This window comes from Lepidochelys kempii, chromosome 14 (assembly GCF_965140265.1).
Source record: "Lepidochelys kempii isolate rLepKem1 chromosome 14, rLepKem1.hap2, whole genome shotgun sequence".
In the NCBI taxonomy this organism is placed as follows: domain Eukaryota; kingdom Metazoa; phylum Chordata; order Testudines; family Cheloniidae; genus Lepidochelys; species Lepidochelys kempii.
This window is the reverse complement of record NC_133269.1, coordinates 3,182,047-3,206,371: the sequence shown is the minus strand read 5'-3', so window position 1 is coordinate 3,206,371 and position 24,325 is coordinate 3,182,047. Positions and strand designations below refer to the sequence as shown.

The window sequence follows — 24,325 nt, the reverse complement described above, 5'->3', positions numbered from 1 at the left end:
TGCTGGGCATGCATGTAAATGCATGTATGCGGCAGAGAGACCCCACCAAACCTTACTGCGGCAGAGAGGGCCCAGATACCTCGATGATGGGCATAGGATTGTTGGCTGGAGACACAGATATTTCAATACAGGAGGCCTCTGTGCAAGTTTTGCACCATTAATTCATGGAACCAGAATCAGCAGAAGTTATGGTGAGCTCAGCAAACTGCCCAAGGGGCTACCAGCTGTGAAGGGGGAGCAGAGCCCCCCCAGCTCATCCCAGCTGGCACTGTGGTGGGGATCATCCTGCCCTTCCCCTTCCCCCATTTCAGAGCCAGTGTCTCTCGACACTGCCACCATCCTGCGTCAGTTATGGGGAGATGCCGATGCTGGTGTGTCTGGGAGTGACAGACGTGCCGATGGGGCTCCGCACTCCCCATCAGGTTCCACAGAGTAAGGGAGGCCGGGGGCTGGTCACAGGCTGGCCATGGAGGGATGTTTGCCCAGATCTGAGGGGACCTGCTTGCTCGCTGACTGCTGCTGAGCAGGGGTCGGTCTCTCTGGCCCACCTGCGAGGATCTGAGTCCCAAGGCCCAGCTCTCCCCTGGCATGAGTGGGCACAGGGCAGCCACCTGCCCGTCTGCCACCTCTCCCTTTGCTCCTCGGGAGCCGCTGGAGGAGCCTAGGACAAACCACAGAAGCTGTGATCCAGGCAGACTCCGAGAGGTGTCGGCTCCGGGCCCTGGGGGTTCTGCGGCAGCCAATGCCATTGCTGGCACCGTGAGGGGGGTGTGCCTTCCATGCAGGCCAGGGCATGAGGGATGCCTCCACTCTTGCAGGGTAGATGCCAAGGTCGGGGCTTGGTGAGCAGGAGAGGGGGTGAGCGGCAGTTGCTCTTTGCCGGCACTCTGGGCCCCCTCCAGCTCCCAGAGGAGCCTGGCCTGCAGGGCTCAGGCCCTGGGCCTGACCCTGGCGTGGGGAGAGACCCCTGGCTCCTGCCCCTCAGGCCTGGTGCACGGAGAGCAGGGGACGGTGCATGGCAATGTCAGTTTCCACGTGGCGAGTGGGGCCCCTGCCACTCCGTCACCATGGCCAGGGCTTGCCCCCTCCCCAAACAGGGGCTGTCCCTCGCATCCTGAGAGAGACGGGTTGCAGGGAGAGGGGCTCCTGGGAGCAGGACAGGCTGGGAGACCCCCCTAGATCCAGCGGGGGCAGCCTCAGGAGGGGGGTTGTGGCTGTGTGGCGTTGGGAACCAGACTGGGTGGTGCCCGCCCCCCATTTTTTCGAGATTCTCTCTTGTTCTTGGCAGATGGCGGTATTTCCAGCTCCCTTGGGCGTGAGGCAGGTTGGTCAGCAGGGTGCATGGAACTAGCTGAGTGGGAATGGGTGATCCACAGGGACAGCTTTCCCCGCAACACCACTCCCTATATAAGGAGGAGGGGGAGCTATACCAATCCTTTAGCTCCCAGGGTAGGGAGCTGCTGTGTTGATCCCAGGGAAGGTAAGGGGCTGATTTCAGGGTGGGGGCTTGGTGTCTGGAACATGATGTCTGGCTCCTAACAGGTGTGTCCATGCACTTTGTAGGGAGCCTGGCTGGACGGAGAAGATCAGGGACCCAGGGCCATCACCAGCTCCAGGTCGGTGCATCTGATGGGGGAACAGGGCTGAAGATGTGGCGGTCCCTAGAGAGGGGGACAGTGTCCTTTTCTGTGACGCCCCCTGCTGGCTGCACCCCCTGTCTGAGAGCTGGGCTGCTGGCAGGGGGCGTTTACCGCATCACGGTGCATGCGGTAATGGCCTTTCTGGATGGGGCGCTGTGCCTTGCAGCCCATCCAGAAGGGCCCCACAGAAAAGGGCAGCCCTGGCGCAGTACAGGAGGTACGCGTTGGGGAAGGGGGGGGAGCCGGGGAGGGATGCCGGCTGCATCTGTCAAGGCCCCCCTGGCCCCGGTCTGCACGCTGTGCCTTGCGCCCGGCTGGCTGGGCAGTAGCGATCCCACCACAGCCCTTGCTTGTCTCTCAATTGGCATTCGTCACGGCTTCACCGTAGCCAACTTGGCTGCGGTTGATTGTTCACTTGTTAACTTGCTTAGTCGGTGACTTTTTATACCGTGGTGTTGGAAGGAATTCCCGGCCTGCCTCCCTGCGCCGGGCAGGGGCGGGGGTCCCTGTGGCTGCTGAGTGATGGGTGGCGGGCTTAACCCTTCGTTGGCCTGTAGCCAAACCCAGGGGCTGGTGCTGCAGTGACTGTCGCGCTCAGGGCCATCTGCTCCCTGCCTCGGGGAGGGAACATCTCTCCCCAGCCCAAGGAGCAGCTGCCGTGTGTGGGGTTCCCATTCCTTCCTCCCAAAGAGGTAATGCGCTGTGGGTCTGGGCACCCAGCCCTTCTCCTGGGCCCTGCCTCCCCTGTGCAGCAAAGCAACCTAGACCCTCCATGCCCACGGTGTCCCCAACATGGAGCCAACCAGCAGCTGCCCTCCCTGCTGGGCATCCTCAGGCTCCTGTGGCTGCCTGTCTCCTCCCCTGGCCCCGGTTCAGAAGCCCTGGGTCTCCAGGACTCTCAGCCACCCCACACCCAGCTGCCCCCTGCCCTTGGCGATGGCCTGCTGGGTGCCACCTAGTGGCGGAAACTGGGATAGATTTGTGTGGCTCAGCCTGGGGATGCCGGAGAGAGGCCCTGGTGGGTGGGTGGGTGGGTGGACGGAGGGCTTCCCCGGGCAGCCTTGCAGCCTTATAGCCTGGGGCCATGCGCACCCATGATGCTGGGTGGGTGCCATCTAGGCTCAGGCTTCCTGTGCAGAACCTAAGTGGCCAGATGCATGCCCAGTGCAGCGCCTGGTAGCCCCCAAAGATGAAGCTGCTGGCTGTGCCAGTGCCCAGATCCATCCCTCTCACTGTCCTGCCTAGCTTCTCTGTCCGGCACAGAGCCAGGCAAACGGGGCAGCTGGAGCTCTGCTGTCGGGGCAGTGGGGAGAGCCATTAACAGCCCCAGTGACCTCCTGCCAGCATCCCAGCAGGGCCTAAGGGATGTTGGGCTCACCTGCCCCCGTGTGTGGTACTGTCCTGGGTGCAGAGGATCTGGCTCTGCTCGAGCAGTGGGTTCAATTCCTTTGGCCTGGGGGGGCTGGTCACCGGCCTCCCATGGCCCATCTGTGGCACTGGGGAGGGTGGGGGTCATCGTGGCTCTGCCCCAGTGTGCTGGGGTCACACACTAGTAAGCTGTGTGACCCCCCCATAAAGCTCCCGTAATGGTTTCCCCCACCCATCTGACTGATCTGGGAGCTTCCTGGGCTGCATTTTTGCCCTGGTGGGGAGGAAGTGGGGGCATTATGGGGGTCCTACTGAGTACTCCCCATTGCATCCCTGCCCTGTGCACCACTGAGCCACCTGCAGAGCATGCACCCCTGCCAGCAAGGGGGATTGCAGGGGAAGAGCTTCTGCAGAGAGCCCACCCCCTAGCTAGGTTTCAGAGTAGCAGCCAGGTTAGTCTGTATTCGCAAAAAGAAAAGGAGGACTTGTGGCACCTTAGCTAGGAAGCCAAGGGCATTGTGCCCCGCTGGCAGGTCTCCCCTTTTCCCAGCTTGTTGCCCTTGGGAGTGATGCTGGCTCTGTCCGGCTAGGAGCACCCTGGCTTGCGCTGGCTTTCTGGGGGGCTCCGTCGGGGCGAAGGACATGCTGCCGCCCATAGGCCCAGGCGCTGGCTGAGCCCTGGATCACTGCTTGCCACCGTGAGTCTCCCTGGTCTGTGGCGCTGAGGGGTGGGTAAAGGGCCCCGCGCAGGCTCCTGGGGGGGGTCTCTGCACAGCTGCCTGTGGGACCTGGCCCTTGTCCACCCGCCCCCATTACTCTCCCTGGAGCACGCTGCTGATTCCCCAGCTCCGGGGGCGGCTGGAGCCCTGGCAATGCCCTGCCCTGCAGGGGGCTGGTGCAGGGCTGCCCTCACCCCAGGGGCACGTGCTAGTCCCGGGGCGCCTGGCTCAGCCAGCGCCCCCTGGAGGACAGCGGCTGCCGCGGCCCAGCCTGCGGGGAGGGAAGTGTTAACTGCACCAGGGTGGCGAGAACAAAAGGGAGCCGCGCTGGCCAATGGTCGCGCAGAGCTGCGTTTTGACGCTCTCTGGTTGGCTGCCGCGGGGCCAATGGCGGGTAGACGCTGGCCGCCTGTCCTGCCCCACGTGGGGGAAGGAGCCGCGAGTCGGGTCTCCATTGGCTGGCTGGGGGCCCGTCCATCGCTCAGACCTGTACACGTCACCCCGCGTCAATGAGCCGCGTGCGCGCGCGGCCGGCGTGGGGGATGGAGGGACCCTGTGGGCGGGGCCTCGCGCTCCTCCCTCTCGGAGGCGGGGGCCGGCCCACGGCCCGATGCCCCGGGGATGGGCGCCGCGGGGCAGGGATCGGGGGGGTCGGTCCCGCTCTGGGCGGGCTCCCCGCAGCGCTGCGGGCGCGGGCTCCCCCTCCTCCCCCCCCTGCACAGGTGGGGAAACTGAGGCAGAGAAGGGCCGCGGTTTGGCCCAGGACAGGGAGCTGCCCCCTCTCGTGGCCCTGTGCTGGGGGTGGGTGCGAGGTGGGGATGAGGCGGGCTCATCCCTTGGGCGTGTCCAGCTTCCCCAGCCTGGCAGGGGCGTTCCCGGCTCAGCGCCTCCTGCTGGTGGGAACGAGGAGATACGGGCAGGCCGGGGCGGCTGCTCTCGGGTCTAGTTTAACCCCTTGGCTGCTGGAGGAGGGCATGTCTCCAGGGCCAGGCTGCACTCACCCTTCCTCCTCCCAGTGCAGCAGCTGGAGGGAGCAACTCCCTGGGTCTCAGAGGGAGCCCCCCATGCATCCGCCCAGGCTTGGTGCTGTATGGGGGCGGGGGTGGCTGCAGCCTCGCTTGTGGGGTTCTGGGGGATACGCCTGGTTCTCTGCCCAGGCCCGACCCTGCCCTGGCGCCATCTCCCAGCCGCTCAGAGGCCTGCAGCTGGAAGTGCTTTAGAAACTCTTCCCTGTGCTGGTGTTTGGGTCCTCGGGCCACCGCACCTGAGGGTCTGCAGGCCCCAGCTTGCCCCTCCCCCAGCCCCTCTGTGCAGCATGGCAAAGCTGTCACTGCCAGGCTCTGTGGGGATGGCGTGCTGATTGCAGGTCTGACCCTGTGGCATCCCGGGTGCCTCTCCCTGAAGGCATGAGCCTTCTCCTGGAGCTGTGCCCGTGCTCTGCCCCAGCTGCCCGCGAGGCTGGCTTTCCTCTCCCCCTCGGTGCCAAGCCCTGTGCTGCCACGCGTCCTTGAGACAGGCTGGCTCCAAATCAGCAGGTTTGCCCGAGCCTGGTCCTCAAGCTGTACCCCCACTGCTGGGGGGCCATGCTTTCCCTGCCCCTGGTCCTTGCCCGCTGGGGCCCCCTCCCCTAGCTCAACCCATGGTGCCCCTGCCCTGGCGGCTGCACTAAAAGCAGCGGTGGGGTAGCCTGTGAGCAGGGGCCCCGAACTAGGGGGGAAGGGGTGTCATGGGGCATGGGGGAGTCCAAGCCCTTCACCCCCCTTCCTGGGATTCACCGTGATTCTCAGCCAGCCTGTAAAACAGGTTTATTGGACAATAGGAACAGTCTAAAACAGAGCTTGTGGGTACAACCAGGACCCCTCAGTCAAGGCCTTCTGGGGGGCAGGGAGCTTAGACCCCAGCCCTGGGATTCCCTGCGTTCCAGCACCAAACTGAAACCAAAACCCCTCCAGCAGGCTCCCTCCTGCAGCCTTTGTCCAGTTTCCCGGGCAGAGGTGTTACCTCCCCCCTTCGCCTCCTGGCTCAGGTTACAGGCTCTCAGGTATCCCATCCCCAGTGAAACTCCCCTGCCACATTCCCAGGTCAACACTCCCGCTCCCTGCTGCATCACAAGGGGGATCCATGGGTTCCAGAGTTCCGGGGGAGCTCAGCCTGGTGAATTTCTCGCCCCTCTGAGGCCTGGTGAGCTCTTCATCTGAGCGCAGACTCGAGGCTCTGGGAGGCTCTTTAATCTAAAATCCCCTGTAGCTCTCACTGCCTTCACTTTTGATCCTATAAGCAAAACCAGCCTGGATCTGCTGTCCAGGCCCCACCAAGCTGCTGGCAGCTTCCCCCTCCCCTCCCCCCTGCTTGGGGCAGGGGGGGGGGGCTTTGGAGGGGTCACTTCCCGCTCCTGCTGGCCCCGACCCACTTCTCGGATGGCCCCGTGATCAGCCCCCAAAGGCAGCACTCCTCCCGTCCCCACTCTGCGAGGTGGCCTTCCTCAGCACAGGCTGCAGCGAACCCCCTGCCTTGTGCCATTGGGTCATTATGGCTTTGACTTGAGGAAGGTGATGCTGTGGGGCTGCTGGTCGGGAGTGAGGGGCACCGGCAGAGCTGTGGGGGTGGGGAAGCCCAGCGCTGGCCATGCCAGGGTGCCCAGCCAGGCCCATGAGGGAGGGGTGGGGGAGCCCTGCCATCCCCGTGACACAGGGCTATTTTGTTGGCAGGTTCCGGGGCGGTTCGGCATCCTTGCTCTGTGCTGGGGCATCTCCCCCACTGGGCGGCTCTGCTGAGCTGCAGGGTGGGACGTGCCATGCCAAGGGCTCATCTCTTCCCGCAGTTCTCGGGCAGTGAGCTGCTGCCTGAAATACAAAGGAGGAATCCCATGCCACGGGTGCCTGCTGGCCACCTGCAGCTGGCCCATCGGAGCCGTGGGGAAGGGCAGCAACAGGGACTGCCCAGGGATCAGGCTGGGAGGGGAAGGGCGTGGCACTCTGGTTCTCCCTGCATGGCTGGGGCAGCATCTGGCATCAAAGGGCAGAGCCTGACACTGGGCCCCAGTCTCTGCTCAGGCAGCTCACAGTCCAGCCTGATGGGGAGTCTCAGAGGGGGGGTTAGTTGAGAAGCCGCAGACTAACCTGGGTGCAGGGAGCCTCGCCTGGCCCAGCCAGGGGTCCCTCCTGTCCCTCTGTTAGCCACTGGGGCCGGCTCCCTGACGTGGGATCCCTGTGGGGCCAGTGCATTGGGCTGTGCTCCGCTCGGCTGTCTGAATGGGTGGGGAGTCCTTGGGCCAGGCAGTGCTTGGGAACAATGGCTGTGTATGGGGATGAACTGACACCCCTCAGAGTAGGCCCCCCATGTGCGTGAACAAGGAGAGGTTCAGGACTGACTTGTTCCTTTCCAGGCCCTGGCTGCCCATGCTGGGGAGCAAGACTCCAGGCCTTTCTCTCTCAGGTTGCAGCAGCAGCCTTCTCCAGCCCTCCCCAGAACAGAGGGGACCTGGCCGGTCTCTGCCTGAGGGGCTCTGGGGATAGGTGGGAGGTGGACCAGGGTCTCACAAGGAAAGGGGGTTTGGGCCTCAGACCTCATCCCAGCTCCAAGCTTTTGGCTGGGGCTTTGTTTGCAGCACCCCCTGCGCCTGTGTGGGCACCCCAGGCATCGTGCACCAGAGCTTGCCCAGCGTGGAGCCCCCATTAGCGGGTGAGTGAATAGCAAAGGCTCCCTCTGTCCAGCCTGGCGCAGCCTAGCTCCCACAACAGCCCTGGCCTGCCAGCAGCTGCCTGGCCACCAGCCAGCTCTGCTGTGGCTGATTCAGTGTTACAGGGCACCAGTGAGAAATCCCCTGGGGCTGGGGAGCTGCAGTGGGACCTCATCAAGCCAGGCTCCCTGGGGTCGTGTGGGGAGAACTCCCCGTGGTGCAGCCCCTTGATCTTACCTGCCCTCGGGAGCCTCCAAGCAGCCCCTGTGTGCAGATACCAGAGCCAGCGGCTGGCCTGTGTCCCGTTTGGGTGAGCTGTGCAGGGAAAGGGGTAAGCTAGGCTGGGACCCAGAGATATCTGCCCTCTGCTGATAACAGGCAGGGTTATCTGTGTCTGTCTCAGCTGTAGCCTGTACCCCTACTGGGGGGCAGAGAGAGAGACCCCCCCAGGTCCCCATCCACTTCACTGGGCAGTGCAGAGAACAGGAGCTGGGCCATAGCGCTGGGTCACCCCAGCCCAGCCTGTGGGCTTGGGATAGGGTGGGGAGCAACAGCTCTTATGGGCCCTAGGAGAAAGTGGGAATTTTCTGTAATATTTTCAGTTTCCCCTGTGCTGTATTGGTACCCAGTGAGCCATTTGCTCCGGGGTCAGACATGGCTTCAGACCCGAGATCAATGGAGCATCTGTGAAGACAGTGGCAAAGCCAGTCATCAGGATGTGATCACCTACCAGCTGATGCTGCAAGGGAGCTGGATTTCCCTGCCTCTGCTTAAGGGAGCTGAGCGAGGATCCCCGCTTGAGCACAAAGGCCGGGAGGGGACAAGAGCTGGCTGTTGGAAGGAGTCGGGGTCTCACCTGGAGTCTGGCCGGGCAGAGAGGGAGCCAGAATATGGATTCACTGCAGCTTAGCCGGGCTCTGGGTTGACCAGGAGGCTCTGCTTTCACTGTTCTCTGTGCCACCCTGGGGGTTTCCTGGGCGGTGCTGGGTGACTAATAAACCAACTGTTTTGCCAACAGTATGTGTCACTGTCGTTATGGGTGAGGGGTGTTAATCCTGCACAGGGGACAGGCCCTGAGGTGCAGTCTAAGGAGGTGGGAAACCACAGGGCTTCCCCTGAGAAGGAGTGAGACCCAGAGGGGCTTGGGCCCACTGACAGGCTTCTCCTAGGGGCTGTTCCAAAGCTGGGTCCATGATGGTCCCTAAACAGACCCATCCTGCCTGGCCCTAGCGTCAATGGGGGAGCGAAAGCGCAGGCTGGAGTGATGCAAGCTTCCCCGATGTCCCTCCGTCCTGACCCGCAGGCCCCTGCTAGCCCAGCCCTGCCCCCGGGCCCTTTGATAGGCGGGTTGGCTAGTCCCTGTTGAGCTGCTGTTCTGTAGCTCCTGCCATCCAGCACTGCGGCTCCTTGGCACCCCCCCGGCTCCAGCCTTGGGGTGCTGCTGGCCCCAGCGTGGGAGGAGCAGCCCCTCAAACTGCTCGCTGGGTCCTTCCTGTAGACCATCTCTACTGCCTGGCACTGGGCCCGGGAGGTGCCTGCAGGGACTGTCCAGCCAGAAAGTCACCCCTTGCCCTGACTTCCCTGGCCATGGCCAGTAGCCCTTCCCCTTCAGCGCCTCGTGCCCTGGGGTGGCAGTTCAGGGCCCTCTGCTCGCTGGCTTGGCTCATGGGGCCTCTGGCAGGGTCTCCTGAGCAACTGGCTCAGGTTTGGTGCCAGGGAGCTGCTACCCCGGCTGCTTGGGATCACACACAGTGCTGCCCCTGGCTTCAAGACCCTTCTCCCAGGAGTGTCTCACAGCCTGAGCTGGCTGCATGGGGCCTGCTCCCAGGTGCACAGGAAGTCTGGACTGGTGTCCAGCCAAAAGTGCTTGCTAGGCTCCCCTCTGAGCTGGCAGCAGGGGTGGGAGCCTGGGGCTACCCGTGGGTCTGACTGGATGGTGCCCCCTTCCCGGGAGCTTCCCCAGCCTGGCCTAGAGAAATGGCTGGGGAATATGGAGGCACTACCCAGGCCAGGAGGGGCCCCATGAGCACGCAGGGCCCTGCAGAGCATTGCTCCCCTTGGTTCTAGATGGGGCATCACCTCTCGTGTGCCGGGGGCAGCTGAGGGTGGAAGACAGAAATCCCAGCTCCCTGCCCTAAGCCCCAAGGCTGTAACAGGTGCTGCAAGGCTCCAGTGCCCCAGGGAAAGACGGTGGCCAGTCCCGCCCCGTGGAGTGAACCCCTGGGTGCTGCCTGCTGGGGCCTCTGGTGCAGCTTGGCACTTTCAGGAATGGCTGCTCGGCGTGGTCTCTGCTGAACTTCCTGGGGTTTAACCCCTGTTCCTTGGCAACCCCCTCCCCTCTGCCCTGGAGCCAGCTGGGCTGCGGCAAGGCCTTTTCTGGAGTGACAGGGCTGCCCCCACTCTGGCCTCGGAGCTCCTTGGGACAGGGACCCTCCCCTCTGCCTGGCAGCACCCTGCACTGGGTCACTGTCCAGGTGGAACATGATGCCCTCTGGGGGCCAGGCTGCCCAAGGGAGTTAGGGGCCTAAAGGTGCAGGCAGGCACCCTGGGTGATTTTCAAATGTGCCTGGTATTCTCTGTATCTTGGGGCCCTAATTCCCTTGGACAATCTGGACCCCAGTGCCTGCTGGCTCTGTAGGCACCAGGGTGCGTGCTGGGACTTTCAGGCTTTCTGTCTTCAAGATAAAACAGTGCTCTGCCCTCTCCCCCCACGCTCATGCCTCTTCATGTCCCATTGCCCCTGTTCCCCCACTAGGCTTGGCATCTCCCCTCCCGCCATGATCACTGCCTGACCAGGTGGAAGCTGCAGGTGGCTGTTATGGCCCATCAGGGCCAGCCTGGAGCTGGGCTGGGCAGGGCAGGAGGTTGGGCCCCTCGCCTTTGCCCCCGTGGGATTAGCCCGTGATGGATCCTCCTGCCCTGGGGCTGCAGGGGCTGTGATGGAGGTTGTGGGGGGCCTGGGCGACAGCTGGCACTTGACAAGGGGGTCTGGGTGCATGGGGCTGCCAGCCCCAGAATGGGATTAACTCCAGCCCCACCATCCAGAGGGCACTGGGGGCAGAGAGGAGATGTGGGCGGCTTGACCAGTCTGTGCTCGTCATGGGCTGCTGGTGGGAGTCAGCTCATGCCTGACAGGTGAGAGGTGGCAGCTGCCTAGGGGGCGGGAGGCTGCCCATGTGGCGCTTGGAAGCTTGGGGGGGGCGCGTGTCTGGGAAAGCCCCTCCCCACTCACCCTTCTCCGCTTTGCCCTTGACTGACCCAAGAGCCCATTTCCGCAGGCAAGGCTGGGCGGGCACCTGGCTGGGTGACGCGGCACCCTGCGGTGCCCATTAGGCCCCCTGGGAGAATCTCTGTCCATCGGCATCCCTGCGGACCCCCCCTCCTCTGGCTGTGGGGCACCGGCCAGGGGTGCCTGCTGCTCTCTGCGCAGCTCGGTAGGAGGCGAGGCCAGTGCTTGGTGGATGAATAATTAACGTGCCCTCGTCCCCAATTGGTTTGTGGTATTAAAAACTAATTGCGATCGGCCCCGCTTGTCATCTCTACCTGCGCCAATGTCCCGTTTATTGATCAAAGTCACCCGGTGCCACCATTTATCTTGCTGCGGCAGCTCCCGTAATGCCTCGTTTGTCTTGGTCACAGGCCAGCGCTTCGTTTTTAACCCTGTGTGTTCTGGGAGCTGCCCCCCACGCAGTGCGGGCCCTGCTCCGGGCGGGAGGGCACAGGGGAGACAGGCGTGGGGCAGAAAGCGGGAGGGGAGTTGCACCTGGCCATGGCCTTGGTGGGTGGGGAGAGGAATTTGATCCTGTACTAGCTGGGATGGGCGAAGGAGGGATGGAGACCTCGGGCCCTGACCCCAGGGGCCTGTGGGCCCTGACCCCAGGGGCCTGTGGGCCCTGGCTGGGATGAAGGTGCATGGGACACGGAGAGGTGACATGGTCCCCGGCGCTTGCTGGCACCTGGGCCTGCTCCCGGCTGGTGAGCGTCAGTGGTTGGCTGGCCTTGGAGGACTCTGCCCAGGAGGCATGGCTGCATGGCCCCTTGGGCCCGCCTGAGATGAGGGCGGCTCGCCCCGTGGGGCCCGTCCCCTGGTATCAAGCCAACCATCAGCGCTTCCTGGTGCCCACCCCCAGCTTGGGACGGGGTAGAGCCAGGCCTGTGGCCATGCAGCTCCCCGCTCCACGCCAGGCTCGCTGCGGGCTGGGCCGGCTCCTGTTTAATTTCATCTCTCTTCGGCTGGGCAGAATTAAGCTGAGCCGGCTGTCAGGACAAAGGGGCTGGTGTGGCCTGGGGGGCCCGGGCAGCAGTGCTGGGCTGAAAGCCGAATCCCCGGCCTACATGCTGGCCTCCCCTGGGGCGGGATCACTTTCCACACAGCGCGGAAACACGAGCAGCTGGGCCGGTGGGGAAGGGGGGCAGGCAGCTGGGGTGCTGTGGCTGGCAGTGAGAGGAGGAGACAGAACATTGGACCCCTGCCCCCCAGCAACATGCCCCCACTTCTGGGGGCATTCACACCCCTGCCCGTCGATGCTTGTGGGGAGCCACAGTTGCCCCCATCCTGGTGTCTCACTGCTGGGGTTAGATCTGCCCTGTCTGGGTCCCAGTGCTGTGCTCTGGCCACACCAGCCCCAAAGCCCCATGCAGCGTCCCTGCAGAGGCCTGGCAATGGGGTAGCATCCCTGGCATGGGAGGGGGCCGGGAGAGGACAGCCAGAGAGGAGCTGGGTGCTGCTTGCTGCCCTGGCGAATGGTATTCTATGGTCGTGCTGGGGCCTGGGGGGTTGAGCGTGGCACTGGCAGTCGGGCTCCTGGGGGCTGTAACTGGTCTGCCACTGACTCACAGTGTGACTGTGGGAAGTCAGGTCCCAGCTACGTGCCTCAGTTTCCCTGTCTGGAGAATGCGGGTTGGAACTGAGAACACCCTAACATTTCACCAGCCCCCCCCCCGTTGCCTGTCATCAGTGCACCCATTAATTTCACTGCACCAGCCCGTGTATCAATTTATCCCACCCCCGGTGTCTGTCTGTCGAGCTCGGGGAGCAGATGTGTTTGCCATGGCTGCAGGAGGACTAGGGCCAGCAAGACCCCGCTTGCACTGGGCATCCGGACCGCCCTGTGCCAGCAGCAGGTCCAGCCCCCTTCCTGAGCGTGGTGCTGGAGCCGGGCCCGGCGGGCAGGGGGCTGGCGGTAATTGCATTGGCTGCTAATTACACCTCTCGGTCTCTGCGCTCGGGAAGAGGGCAATAAAATTTTGAATTAAGATATAAAACTAAGTCATTAGCCAGCAGCTGCGGGGGGCCGTGCTGGGATTTACAGCCCCCATGCTGCAAGTGGCTCGGCTGGGAGGGGGCCTGGCCTGCAATCAGGCCATGGGGTGACCCTGACCCCACACTGCTGGAGAAGGGGGTGGGCTGCACCAGGCCAGCCAAGGCCTGAACCCAGGCAGTGCTCAGCCTTCCTGCTCTGCCAAGGATCTCAAAGCACGCCCCTGTGTGAGTCCCAGTCTCTCCTCTGGGGAGGCCACTGAGACTCCTCAGGCAGAAGGGGAAACTGAGGCACAGAGCCACCCTCCCCACCTCCCAAGGGACTTGTCTGCAGCCGCAGAGGGCCTCAGTGGCAGAACTGGGAACTAGAAGCTAGGTGTCTTGTCGGCCTGCTCTGAGTAGTGCTAAGGCAAAGCGAGGTCACATGGAGATGGGTCCTGGCATCCAGCTTTCCCCAGTGCAACACTTGACCCTTGGCTGTCACCGTAACCCCGCCCATGTTACTGATGCCCCTTGGCATGCCCCCCCAGTGCACGGCACCCCCAAATCCTCCCCCCCCAGTGCACGGCACCCCCAAATCCTCCCCTCTGATCCTCACCCCAACATTCCCCAAATGCAGGGCACCTCTGATCCTCCCTCTAATGCCCCCCCACCCGCGCAGGGCACTCCCCATCCGTTCCCCTCACAGCCCACCCCCAGGGCTTGGCACCCCCCGTACATAGGTTAGAGCCCTGCCCCGGTGCCCCGTGCTTGTCTGCCCCTGTGGGGCTGGTTCCTCGCCCCATCCCACAAGGCATGAACACCTGGCGCCCAGCAAGGTTTCATATATTTATTCATAAGCCAAGTTATCGATAGAAAAGTTCCATACTAAAAGGCCTTTACATCGTCTGCTGTTCAGAAAACTGGGGTGTTTCCCCCTTTTTTTGTTGTAGTTTTTTAGTGTTTACATTGAAAAAAACCCTCCCCTCGGCGCAGAACGGCCCTTTACACATTTACAGCATAGCGTGGCCAGGGGGAGGGGGGCACGGCCACTCGAGGGGGAGGGTCCGGGGGGAGTCTTGCACGCTCAGCAGGAATCTGGGTTACTCTGAGACCACCGGGGGGAGGGGAGGCTCCTTTCTCTTCTATCTGGAGCTTTAGGGGGGGCTGGGACGAGCCAGCGTCCCCCTGCCCCAGTGAGGGCGCGGGTCCCCGACTGGAGTGGGCAGAAACCACAGACAGCAAAGTATTGGGCGAGTGGGGGCTGCGGGGGCACCTCAGAACACATTACATCAGCCCCTGCTGCGGCCCTGGGAGTTGGGACGACTGCCAGGCCCTGGGGCAGCACGGGGCCTTGGGGATGTCTGGTCCTTGGTTGGGGGTGCCCAACCCGCTCAGTGGGGCCATGCTACCCCGAGCTGGCATGGGCCACACGGAGCCCAGTAGTGTGCCCAGCGGGTGCCACCTCCCTGCAGGGCAGGGCTGTCATGGGGGGAGTCGGAGACCCCTGGGGGGGAGAGCTGGGATGGCTGCACATCACCCCCACAGAGCAGGCGCGGGGGCCGGCCACGGCAGGGGCCTGCTCCTGAGTGTCCCAGCCGGTTCCCAGCGTAGCCCCCGTGGGGGTGGGTGAGCAGGGGGGTGGTGCTTTGGTTTGACTGCAGGAAGCCACCCACTGCCCCTCTGGCTAACTCGGCACGCCAGGGCAATGGGATCTAAGCAGGGTGCCATACCCACTCCCGGCTGACTCAGCCTCACCTGCCTGGGCACCTGCTCACTGGGGTCTGCTTTCGGAAAAGCCCCAATTGCCCTGCGTGAGCAGCCCGGCTGGGGGGTGGCTGAGCCCCACTGCCAGAGCTGCAAGCCCGAGGGCACTCAAAGGGGAAAGAGACATCTCGGCCCCAGCTGGGCCCCAGACCAGGGCATCGGGGCAGCCACGGCCCATGGGCCGCGCTGGCTCCAGCCAGGCCCCTATGTCTTATCCTGAGAGGGTCTGGGTTAGTTTGGTTTAATGGATTAATGGGATTCAGAAAAGAGGTTTGGGGCTGCCCGGCCTCAACTGAGAGGGGGTGCGGTGCTGTCAGGCACCCCTGCGCTTTGTCCTCTCAGCACCCGCGCACCCCTCCGCGTGCCCACCCCTCCGCGTGCCCACCCTGCCACGTGCCCACCCCGCCGCGTGCCCACGTCCACATGCGAATGCCCCCCCCTCCCACCGTCTGCACACATCCACCCACGTCCTTTAACCGGGGTCCCGGCGCGGCTGGGAGCCACAGGGAGACGCCTAGCCCGGCTCTGTCTCCTGCTTGGGTGGGGCGCGGGTGCATGCAGGAGCGGCAGGTCTGTGCGTGTGGCGGCTGCATGCGTGTGCATGGCGGGCGTGTTTGGTTCCCGAGGGAAGCTAGCTCGGGCTGTGCGCTCCCTGCCGAGCATGGCCTGGCCTCACTGCCCAAGTTTATAATAATATATATACTCTCTCTGTTCCCCCGTCACAGGGCTCGTGCCCCCCGACAGAGCACCGGGGGCACTAGCATCAGAATAAGAATAATAATAATACACCGAAGGACCGAGGGAGCGTGCCCCAGGGGGTCTATATTACACAGTCCGGCCAGGCGGGCGCCGTCCCATCCGCGGGGTGAGCGCGCCGGGGCCCTCCCTGCTCCCTCCCTATGTACAGAAAACCCCAGCTGTCCTCGGCCTCAGCCAGGCTGGGGGCAAACAGTGCATTGCAACCCCCCCGCCCCCCGTTTGTCTGTCGGTTTCTCTGTTTCCATAAAACTTCCCGGAAGAAATACAATATTTACACGAGAAATAAATAGAATAATACACCTGATTTCTGCTTTACCTGCTGGCAAACAGTCCGAGGTACTAGGGACAGTATGGCTTGAATTCAAATCTCTCCGTGCCTGCCAACGGGAAGGAGAGCTCTGTGTGCAGGTCTCTGGTGAGCCAGGCTGGCTCTGCCCTGCGGCCGGGATCCGGGTCGCTGCTCCGCGGGAGCTGCCGGGGTCGTGCCGCTGGGGGGCGGGGGTTTGCATAATTACCGGGCCTGGCTCCAACGGGCAGAGGTGGTGCTGCTGGGAGAGCTTCCGCGATGTCAGCGCAGCCCTTCCGTTGGCCAGCCCACCCAGAGAGGGAGGCAAAAGGCCCCAGGATGCCCGGCCACTCCTGGCCCCAGTTCCCGGCTCCTTTCCCCTGCGTGTTTGCCAGTGAGTGGCCGGGGGGTGGTTGGTTCGCCCCTGACGGGGTCAGCACAGAATGGGGACGCCGTCGGCAGTCACCAGCCGGCCCGTGGTGGGATCGTAAGTCCCCGCTAGATAATAGAGGTCCTGGCGGTCCTGGTACTTCTTGCTCCTGGTCAGCTGCTCATAGTGCTCCCGCCCCACCACCTGGCACTTGTGCGAGATGGTCTGCACGTCGTTCTCATCCTCGTGGCACGACTGGTACAGTGCGTTCTGCGGGCAGAGGGCAGGATGAGGGTCCCCTGCAGGCCCCAGGGGCTTCAGCCACTGGACGGGCTGCTGGCCCGGCCCAACACAGACACTGGGCCCTGTCCGCCATGCTGGGAGCTCCGTGGCACCCTGTTCTGAGCACAGCCCTCGGGTTCTCGGGAAAGGGGCCGCCCTGCGCCCATCCGCCCAGTGCCCCGTCCTGTGCCGGTCCGCCCAGCAACCCCCATTTTGTGTCCGTCTGCCCAGTGCCCCCTCCCATGCCTGACAGCCCAGCACACCATCCTGTGCCCATCTGCCTTGCAACCCCCATCCCATGTCTGTCCACCCAGCTACCCCAATCCCATGCCCAGCCACCCCGTCCTGTGCCTGTCTGCCCCATGTCCCATCCCCTGCCCATCTGCCCAGTATCCAAATCCTGTGCCCATCTAGCTAGTAATCTCTGTCTCATCTCTGTCTGCCCAACAACCCCCATCCCATGCCGGTCCATCCAGCGCCCCATCCCATGCCTGTCTGCCTAGCGCCCCAATCCTGTGCCCATCTGCCTGGCAACCCCTGTCCCATGCCCAGCTGCCCCATCCCATGCCTGGCTGCCCAGCGCCCCCATCCACCCAGCTGCCCCTGTCCCGCACCCATCTGCTCAGCACCGCTGCCCATGTCCAGGATCCATGCCCGGCCACCCGCCCCATCCAGGGTCCATGCCCAGCCGCCCACCCCCTCACCTTGCCGTCGCTCTGCCGCTTGCCCAGCTTGGTCTCCTCGGGGTGGTAGAACCACTTCACCTTCACCACCATGTTGCTGCCCCACGACTCCCACATGCTCTCGATGCGCCCGATGTAGGGCAGGTTGGGCCGGCCGGCCGAGAGGAACACGGCACAGTCGCCGATGCGCAGCGTCTCCTTGCCCCGCACGATGGCCTTGTAGAACAGCTTCCGGGCCTTGCCTTTCATGCCCCTTCTCTGCGGGGGGTGGAGATGCAGTCAGTCCCCAGCTCGCGACCCTCCCGCCCCACACTGGCATCCCGGGCACGGCTGCCCTGGTGAGATGGCGGGGGGCTGGTAGCGATGCAGCGGCTCCAGGCCCCCTCAGCGAGTCCATGGGCTCCCAGCAGGACAGGGCAGGCCCAGGGCTAGCGGTGGGGATGGGGTGCCCCTGGCAGGGGTGGGGCAGTTCTGCCAAGCCCGTGCCCCCTCAGGCAGTGACTGTGCCTCCCTGGCAGGGGTCTGCTTGTGGAGGTGCTGGCCTGTTCCAGCAGCTCCCCGACCCAAGGCATCCCCGTTAAGGGCGCGCCCTGCCCCTCGTCCCACCTACAGGCAGTGCCCACGCTAACAAGCCAGGGACAATCGCATGGGAGGCCTCTACCTGCCCTGTCCTTGAGGCTTCCTGGGGGTGGGGTCAGACATACCAGGGGCGGGGCCAGATGTTTCCAGGGGCGGGACCAGATGTACTGGGAGGCGGAGGCAGATACAGCCAGGGGCGTGGCCAGATGTACCCAGGGGTGGGGCCAGATGTACCTGGAGGTGGGGCTGGACCTACCTGGGTGGGGTTCCCCGACCACTTCCAGAGCTGCCGTGCCGGCAGGAAAGCGGAGATCTTTGGCCGATTTTCCACCGACGGCAGCCGCTGCCTCCGGGAGAACTCTTTGGCTTTGGAGAAGCTCAGGGCCTCCTTGCGCTTCAGCTTGGCCTTGGCGCTGGCGGCGGCGGCCTTGGCGATGAAGCACCTCTGTGGGGTGCTGCTCTTGGAGTGCAGGGCCTGGGGCTGTGCCAGCAGGGTGGGCACGGGGTGGGTGAGGCAGGTCTGCAGCAGCAGGGTGGAGTCCTCGTCGTCGGAGCTGCAGGAGGAGTCCTCGTTGTCGGAGGAGCACAGGCTGGAGGTGGAAATGGAGCCAGAGGAGGAGGAGGTGGAAGAGCCGGAGGAGGAGGAGGAGACCGAGAGGCGCGTGATGAAGCGCGAGGGCACGTTGGCGCCCAGCCCGCCGGCCTCCTCGTCCTCGTCGGAGTAGGAGCTGTGGCAGTCGCTGTCACAGTTCAGGGCGTAGTCGGCCTGGCCCGAGTACTTGCGCAGAGCCAGCCCCATGGGCAGCTGCTGTATGGGGGCCCGCCCCTTTTTGTCCTTGCCCACCAAAGCTGGGTGGGCGTAGCCATGGCTGGGCAGGGGCCGCTCCAGCTTGGGCCCAAAGTCCTTCTCGCTCATCAGCAGGGCCTTGCAGTTCTTGTTCTTGGGGGACGTCACACCCTCATGGTCCAGCTTGACCAGGTACTCGCTGCCCGACTTCCTCCTGCCCCCCTTGCCCACCTCCGCCTCCAGCCTCTCCACCTTCTTGGCCCGCAAGAGCTTCTGGGCACCGGGCAGAACCAGGCCGGCGCCAGCACCGAAGGAGGCGTACGAGCTGGCGATTCTGCTGAAGGAGTCGGCACCGAAGCCGTTGCCGAAGATGGGGGTGGCCACGCTGTGCACGGGGAAAAGCGCCTCTTTGGCCCGCAGTTTCTTGCTGCTGCCATTGAGCTGGAAGAGGTTCTGCAGCACGGCTGGGTTCTTGCTGGCCGCCTTCCGCTTGGTCTGGGCCACCGCCGACCAGCTCAGCAGGGGGCTGCCACGCCGGCCCAGGAAGTGATCAGCCGGCGGCAGCGCCTTGGCACCCATGGCCAGCACATCGGCTTTACCTGCCGGGGGGGGAAAACAGCCAGGTCAGGGCGATGGCTGGCCCTGGGTGCCAAGGCGCTGCTGTGGCTGGGAACAGCTCCGGGCTCTGCCAGGCTCCTGATCCACAGCCAGAGCCTCCCAACTGTGCCACCCCCGGCACCGAGCCCCGCACACGCGGGTCCCCAGGCATGGCTGTGCCAATTCAGCTCTCAAGTCGGGGACAAATGCGCTGGTTGGAGAGGATCAGGATGCCAGCAGGGTGCATGTGGCCCCCAAGGTGCAGCTCTGCCAGCCCAGTCTGACTTGCAGCCCCCGGCTACCCAGCCGTGGGCTCCACCACCCCAGCTCTGCTGGTGCCCCTCACTCCCGACCCGCAGCTCCCTGCTAGGCCAGTCCCAAGCCCCTATGGAGTTTCCCTCCAGGGAAGAGCGTAGCTCTGCTGGCTGGCTTTAGCAGAGCAGGCGAGGGACCCTTGGCCCATTGGGAGGCTAATTCCCAGCCCCTAGCTCTACCTACCGGCTTTCTCTTTGCCAGCGGCCTTCTTGCTGGAGTTTTTGGCTGGCTCGGCGCTCTCACGCCCGTCCACACACAGGCTGGGGACCGCCTCGCTGGGCGGGGGGGCATCGCTGGAAGACCGCTTCGTCCGCCGGCATGTGCTGGATACCAGCAGGGCGGGGGAGGGCTCTGTGCCTGTAACCACAACGAGCGTCAGGGCTGGGGAGGAGACTCGTGCCCACAGCCAGATGGGCCAGCCCAGGCCCCAGGGGCAGGGAGACCTGGCTGAGTCCCTGCCCGGCCCCCTGGCAGTGTGAGGCCAGTACTCTGGCCCCTGGCCCTGCATACCCAACTTGTGCCTCTCTGCGGGGCTTCCCCCCAGCCCCAGGCAGGGCACGGCCCCCCGCCCCCCTTCGGGGCCCAGCTGGGCGGCTCACACTGGATCTGGTAGTCCGGTGGCAGCAGGCGGATGTTGGACACCGAGATGTGGCCCGTGTCCCCGTCGTCAAACTCCACCACCACCGAGTCCAGGTCCTCCTCCTCCTCATCGCTGGAGGGACCTGGGGGGACATGCTGTCAGTGCGGGCAGAGGGGAGGGGGAGCCCCAGCGCTGGGCGAGTGGGGGGGGCCACCCCACTGCCAGAGCAGCCTGGTGCCCCGCTGAGGACAAGGCCCTGAGTAGGTGAGGCTGCACCAGAGGCAGCAGACGAGGGAGGGACGCGCTGATGGCATGGGCATCTCTGGGCCACAGTCGCATCCGCATGCCGCACGAGCGTCCTCCTTCAGCCAGGCCCATCCCCAGCTCCCCCGGCCCGGCACTCGCTCTGCGCTCTCTCTGTCTAGCCCCGGCATGTCCGCAGGGCCGTGTCCCTGGCAGAGCTGAGCTCCCAGCTGTGTGCCAGGGAGATGCTAGCCGTGCTGACCTCCCCTCTCGCTGCCCCTGTCCGGAGACCCCTGCCTGGCACCTGAGCACCCACCAGCCGTAGCTCTGCATTTCTTAGCAGAACCAGGAGTGCTCGCCCTGCCCCACAGCCCAAATGGCTCCTACCCCAGCGCCTGGGGCCTGGCCTGGACACTGCGGGCGCCTCACCTCGCACAACGTTCCCCGGGTAGAGGCAGCGGGATTTCTGGCTCCAGTACGCGCACACCCTGGCGCCTGGTGGGAGGTGGTGGCTGGACTGGGGTCTGACGTCCAGCACCTGGAAGGAGACAAGAGCGCGAGTCACTGGGGGCTCCTCGGCAGGGCTGGGGCCTCCTTCCCCTGCAAGGGGTGTGTGTGTGGGGGGGTGTCTGTCGCACCACCTGGGGAGAGCTCTGCCTGGGAAGTGCACACGGGGCAAAGAACCAGTGGGGTTCTGGGGCAGCTAGTCCTGGTGTGCTCCAGCCGCTGCCCGGGGTGCTCTGCTGCTGTCCCGGCCTGGCTCCCGTCCCCCGCTGGCCCCAGCGCATGGTGCGGGCCTGCCCTTGTTTGCCCCCCCGCTGTCCCGGCCGCTCGTCAGCCCTCCCTTCCTGCCCGCACTTTGAAGGCTGCCCTGCACAGATGGTCGGGACCTTCCGATTGTCTGAGGCAGGTTGTTTCCCTCCCCGGGACTCCGGGCCAAGCTCTGTGTTTACCCAGGGTGAGCAGAGCACTCACGGCTTCCTGCAGGAGCTGCTCCAGGGAGTAGATCCGCTGGCGGTTTCCTCTCTCCCCCTCGATGACAACGCTGTAGCTGCAGGGGGGATTGAGCGAACAAAGGGGTCAGGCCAGCGCGGCGGGAGGAAGGGGCTCGCCTCTGCTTTCGGAGCTCACCCAGAATGGGGAAGGTGGGACATCCGGCCCGAGAGGCCTGGAGCCCAGTGAGTGGCTATGCTGGACGAGAGTCTGGGGTCACAGGGCCAGCCTGGTAATCCAAGGGCCTGCCACAGCAGCCGCGCAAGAGACAGGACCAGGGTGTGGGGGGCTGGGCCGGGACAGGACTCATTTCGTATCCCAAGAGCGCTCCCAGAGAATCATTGCTTTCAGTGGCCTCTCCGAGGGAGAACGGCAGGGAAAATCCAAAAGGGACTAGAGGGCAACCCACCCTGGCGGGCCAGGGGCATCACAGCAGCCCCGCCCGTGCAGGGGTTGTCTGTCCATCCGTCCATCTCCTTCCTTGCAGGTCTCCCCCCCGCGTCTTTCCCCCATGCCAGCGTGGCCCTTACATGTCCGGAGGCTGCAGGGTCTTGACGCTGCCGGCATACAGCAGACTGTCCTCCTTGGGGATGAGCACGTGCAGGCCATCCCGCAGGTCCTCCTTGCGGATAGTACAGGAGTGCGCTGGGGGAGAAGATGGGGCATGAGTCCCCCAGGCAGCCAGTGCCTGCCCCCCTGCCCACACCGTGCCCGCAAGGCAAGCCACACCACCGTCACTCTCACGCTTCACGGCCCCTCCCGTGGCTTAGGGATCCGGAGCATGCTCATTAGCTTCTGGGGGCTGCCCACGGGATGCTGGCTCTTGTTACAGAGTGCTGAAACAAGCCGTGGGGTGCACTGTGCCCCCCGGGATCCTGGCCCGCCACTCTGTGGCCCCACCTCGCTCCAGGGATCCCAGAGTGCTGCAAGACGTAACTGGATTGAGCCCCACTGCCTCACTCTTGAGAGCCCCATGGTTGAAACTGAGGCACAGAGCAGGGCAATCACACACAAACCCAGGGAGGACCCAGGAGTCCTGAGTCGGGTGCCTTAGCATTGACTCCTCTGCCCTGGACCCCCCTGAGCTGTGTCCATTCATCCCACACCCCAGGCTGCATTTGCTGGAGAATGGTGCCATCTTCCCCCATCCCCCAGTGGCCTGGCAGCCCTGGGCTCTGCCCGGGTGGCTGAGCTCACCGTGGGCTGCGCCTTGCTCAGCCCCCAGCCGAGGGCTCTCCTCCTCTTCTGAGAAGCTGCTGTTGTCGTCAAACTCGAAGTCGTCTTCCACGGTGAAGCTCTCCAGCAGCTTGCTGACCGCCCGCCCCTTGCACTGTGGGGACAGAGTGCCGGGGGCCATGAGCAACCCCCCCCTTGTGGTCTGGGGGCCGCCAGGGAGCCCCTCGCCCAGCCCCCAGCCAGGCCACTGAGTGCATCGGTGGCTCAGCCAGGCCTTGAACCTGGGTCTCTCCCGACAGCACCAGCAGGGAGCTCAGCTCTGCCTGCAGCCAGGCCAGCCTGAGGAAGCAAACGTCTCGGGGGCCTGGGGGAAGCCTGGGAGCGTCTGGAGGGAGGGATGGCCCCAAGGGGCTTCTCCCTACTGCTCCTCCCAAACCCCAGTGCCCCCTTAAGGTCCAAAGACAGCCCTGGACAGGACTCCAGCCCCCGCTGCCCTGAGGCCAGCTCGGTCTCTCCAGATGGCTCTCTGCCCACAGGCCCCTGACCAGCCCCTTATCTCTGGACGGCTGGGTGGCTGGTGACTAGTCAGGGGGCTGCAGGTAGCTGGCCTCAGCGTCTCTTCCCAACCGTGGCAGGTTGGGCAGGATGTGGTTCAGGGCTTGGCTCCTATGCCACAGACTAGGGGCCATGGGGGCTGCTGCCAGGGGTGGGGGAGGGGTTGCTGCAGTGGGGGCAGGGCTCATGGAGGTGGGGGAGGGGTTGCTGCAGCGGGGGTGGGGAGCAGGGCTGGCAGAGGTGGGGGAGGGGTTGCTGTAGCAGGGGTGGGGGCAGGGCTCATGGAGGTGGGGGAGGGGTTGCTGCAGCGGGGGTGGGGGCAGGGCTCATGGAGGTGGGGGAGGGGTTGCTGCAGCGGGGGTGGGGAGCAGGGCTGGCAGAGGTGGGGGAGGGGTTGCTGTAGCAGGGGTGGGGGCAGGGCTCATGGAGGTGGGGGAGGGGTTGCTGCAGCGGGGGTGGGGAGCAGGGCTCATGGAGGTGGGGGAGGGGTTGCTGTAGCAGGGGTGGGGGCAGGGCTCATGGAGGTGGGGGAGGGGTTGCTGCAGCGGGGGTGGGGGCAGAGCTGGCGGAAGTGGGGGAGGGGTTGCTGCAGCGGGGGTGGGGAGCAGGGCTCATGGAGGTGGGGGAGGGGTTGCTGCAGCGGGGGTGGGGAGCAGGGCTCATGGAGGTGGGGGAGGGGTTGCTGCAGCGGGGGTGGGGGCAGAGCTGGCGGAAGTGGGGGAGGGGTTGCTGCAGCGGGGGTGGGGAGCAGGGCTCATGGAGGTGGGGGAGGGGTTGCTGCAGCGGGGGTGGGGGCAGAGCTGGCAGAGGTGGGGGAGGGGTTGCTGTAGCAGGGGTGGGGGCAGGGCTCATGGAGGTGGGGGAGGGGTTGCTGCAGCGGGGGTGGGGGCAGAGCTGGCAGAGGTGGGGGAGGGGTTGCTGTAGCAGGGGTGGGGGCAGGGCTCATGGAGGTGGGGGAGGGGTTGCTGTAGCAGGGGTGGGGGCAGGGCTCATGGAGGTGGGGGAGGGGTTGCTGCAGCGGGGGTGGGGGCAGAGCTGGCAGAGGTGGGGGAGGGGTTGCTGTAGCAGGGGTGGGGAGCAGGGCTCATGGAGGTGGGGGAGGGGTTGCTGTAGCAGGGGTGGGGGCAGGGCTCATGGAGGTGGGGGAGGGGTTGCTGCAGCGGGGGTGGGGAGCAGGGCTGGCAGAGGTGGGGGAGGGGTTGCTGTAGCAGGGGTGGGGGCAGGGCTCATGGAGGTGGGGGAGGGGTTGCTGCAGCGGGGGTGGGGGCAGAGCTGGCGGAAGTGGGGGAGGGGTTGCTGCAGCGGGGGTGGGGAGCAGGGCTCATGGAGGTGGGGGAGGGGTTGCTGCAGCGGGGGTGGGGAGCAGGGCTCATGGAGGTGGGGGAGGGGTTGCTGCAGCGGGGGTGGGGGCAGAGCTGGCGGAAGTGGGGGAGGGGTTGCTGTAGCAGGGGTGGGGGCAGGGCTCATGGAGGTGGGGGAGGGGTTGCTGCAGCGGGGGTGGGGGCAGAGCTGGCGGAAGTGGGGGAGGGGTTGCTGCAGCGGGGGTGGGGAGCAGGGCTCATGGAGGTGGGGGAGGGGTTGCTGCAGCGGGGGTGGGGAGCAGGGCTGGCAGAGGTGGGGGAGGGGTTGCTGTAGCAGGGGTGGGGGCAGGGCTCATGGAGGTGGGGGAGGGGTTGCTGCAGCGGGGGTGGGGAGCAGGGCTGGCAGA

The 24,325-nt window shown here is 65.1% G+C and overlaps 1 protein-coding gene and 1 long non-coding RNA gene across 11 annotated transcripts in view; one reads left to right on the top strand and one right to left on the bottom strand.

Moving 5' to 3' along the window:
• The first annotated feature begins 1,411 nt into the window (after nt 1-1,411).
• Nucleotides 1,412-8,415, top strand: LOC140897862 (uncharacterized). The gene is made up of 3 exons (XR_012154836.1): nt 1,412-1,480; nt 1,564-1,616; nt 8,009-8,415. It is a non-coding gene; the product is annotated as an uncharacterized lncRNA (long non-coding RNA).
• A 5,066-nt stretch (nt 8,416-13,481) lies between these two features.
• BAHCC1 (BAH domain and coiled-coil containing 1) overlaps nt 13,482-24,325 on the bottom strand; it is a 90,589-nt gene continuing 79,745 nt past the window's right edge. For all 10 annotated transcript variants that reach the window (XM_073311311.1, XM_073311317.1, XM_073311320.1 and 7 more), the window contains 9 exons: nt 22,084-22,216; nt 21,417-21,531; nt 20,869-20,944; nt 20,323-20,431; nt 19,670-19,792; nt 19,254-19,427; nt 17,628-18,757; nt 16,814-17,050; nt 13,482-16,097 (listed from right to left, as the gene is read on the bottom strand). In XM_073311311.1, the coding sequence (XP_073167412.1) occupies nt 15,891-16,097; nt 16,814-17,050; nt 17,628-18,757; nt 19,254-19,427; nt 19,670-19,792; nt 20,323-20,431; nt 20,869-20,944; nt 21,417-21,531; nt 22,084-22,216 (2,304 nt within the window). In that variant the 3' untranslated portion in view covers nt 13,482-15,890. The remainder of the gene's footprint in view (nt 16,098-16,813; nt 17,051-17,627; nt 18,758-19,253; nt 19,428-19,669; nt 19,793-20,322; nt 20,432-20,868; nt 20,945-21,416; nt 21,532-22,083; nt 22,217-24,325) is intronic.